The 1,088-nt window shown below is 51.7% G+C and overlaps 1 protein-coding gene across 1 annotated transcript; it reads left to right on the top strand.

The window, feature by feature from the left end:
* The first annotated feature begins 206 nt into the window (after positions 1-206).
* Positions 207-770, top strand: LOC127677722 (phosphatidylethanolamine-binding protein 2). The gene has a single exon (XM_052172737.1). It carries the CDS (start codon positions 207-209, stop codon positions 768-770), a length of 564 nt encoding a protein of 187 aa, XP_052028697.1.
* The last annotated feature ends 318 nt before the right edge of the window (positions 771-1,088 follow it).

Here is a 1,088-nt window from a genome sequence, read left to right as displayed (position 1 = left end):
ACTATGGTTTTCATAATTTTTTGTAAAAATTTGTTCTTGAGTATTTTAATTTTAGCACTAAAAAAATTGAACTTTGGGAATCACTCATTGAGGTTTACAAAAAATGAACGTGTGTGCTCCCGCGGCTGCAGAGCCTGCGTGGCCACCAACCAGTCCTCGGGGCAGCACGTGCCTTCAGCACCCAACCGCCACTCCAGCCTCTCGCCATGCCTGCAGACATCAGCCTGTGGTCCGGGGCGCTGAACCTACAAGACGTGGACGAGCAGCCCCAGCACCTACTGCGGGTCACCTACGCCGGGGCGGAGGTGGGTGAGCTCGGCCAAGTGCTGACGCCCACCCAGGTTAAGAACAGACCCAGCAGCATTTCCTGGGATGGCCTTGATGCAGGGAAACTCTACACCTTGATCCTCACAGACCCGGATGCTCCCAGTAGGAAGGAGCCGGTGCAGAGGGAATGGCACCACTTTCTGGTGGTCAACATGAAAGGCAACGACATCGGCAGTGGGAAGGTCCTCTCGGATTACGTGGGTTCCGGGCCTCCCAAGGGCACTGGCCTCCATCGCTATGTCTGGCTGGTGTACCAGCAGGACAAGCCACTGAGATGTGATGAACCCATCCTCACCAACCGGTCTGGAGACCATCGTGGGAAGTTCAAAACCGCAGCCTTTCGCAAGAAGTATCATCTGGGAGCCCCGGTGGCCGGCACGTGTTACCAGGCAGAATGGGACAGCTATGTACCGAAGCTGTACAAACAGCTGTCTGGGAAATAGGAGAACCTCTTGATGGTCGTGGCCACCCCGCCGTATTATTTATCAGGTTCAACAATGCGTGGCAAGTCTTTCCTTTTCCCATTCTCACCTGCGTAAGGGATTCTTGAGCTGTTGTAGGTCGGTAGTTTAAGATGACTTTTTCTCGCTGCTTGCCCTGAAGATTGCAAATAGTTGCACCCAGTTTATTTTGATCAAATTTAAGTTCCATCTGGTGGAGAGTTGGCACTGTGATGGGCTCGTTATATTGTTAATAAAACAGCAGTAACTCTGAAAGTTAAGAAGGCAAAATCCAAGTAAAAAGACCAGGCCTACCGGAAG

This window comes from Apodemus sylvaticus, chromosome 2 (assembly GCF_947179515.1).
Source record: "Apodemus sylvaticus chromosome 2, mApoSyl1.1, whole genome shotgun sequence".
NCBI lineage: Eukaryota > Metazoa > Chordata > Mammalia > Rodentia > Muridae > Apodemus > Apodemus sylvaticus.
The sequence above is the reverse complement of the archived record's forward strand: the minus strand, read 5'-3'. Positions and strand labels throughout refer to the sequence as shown.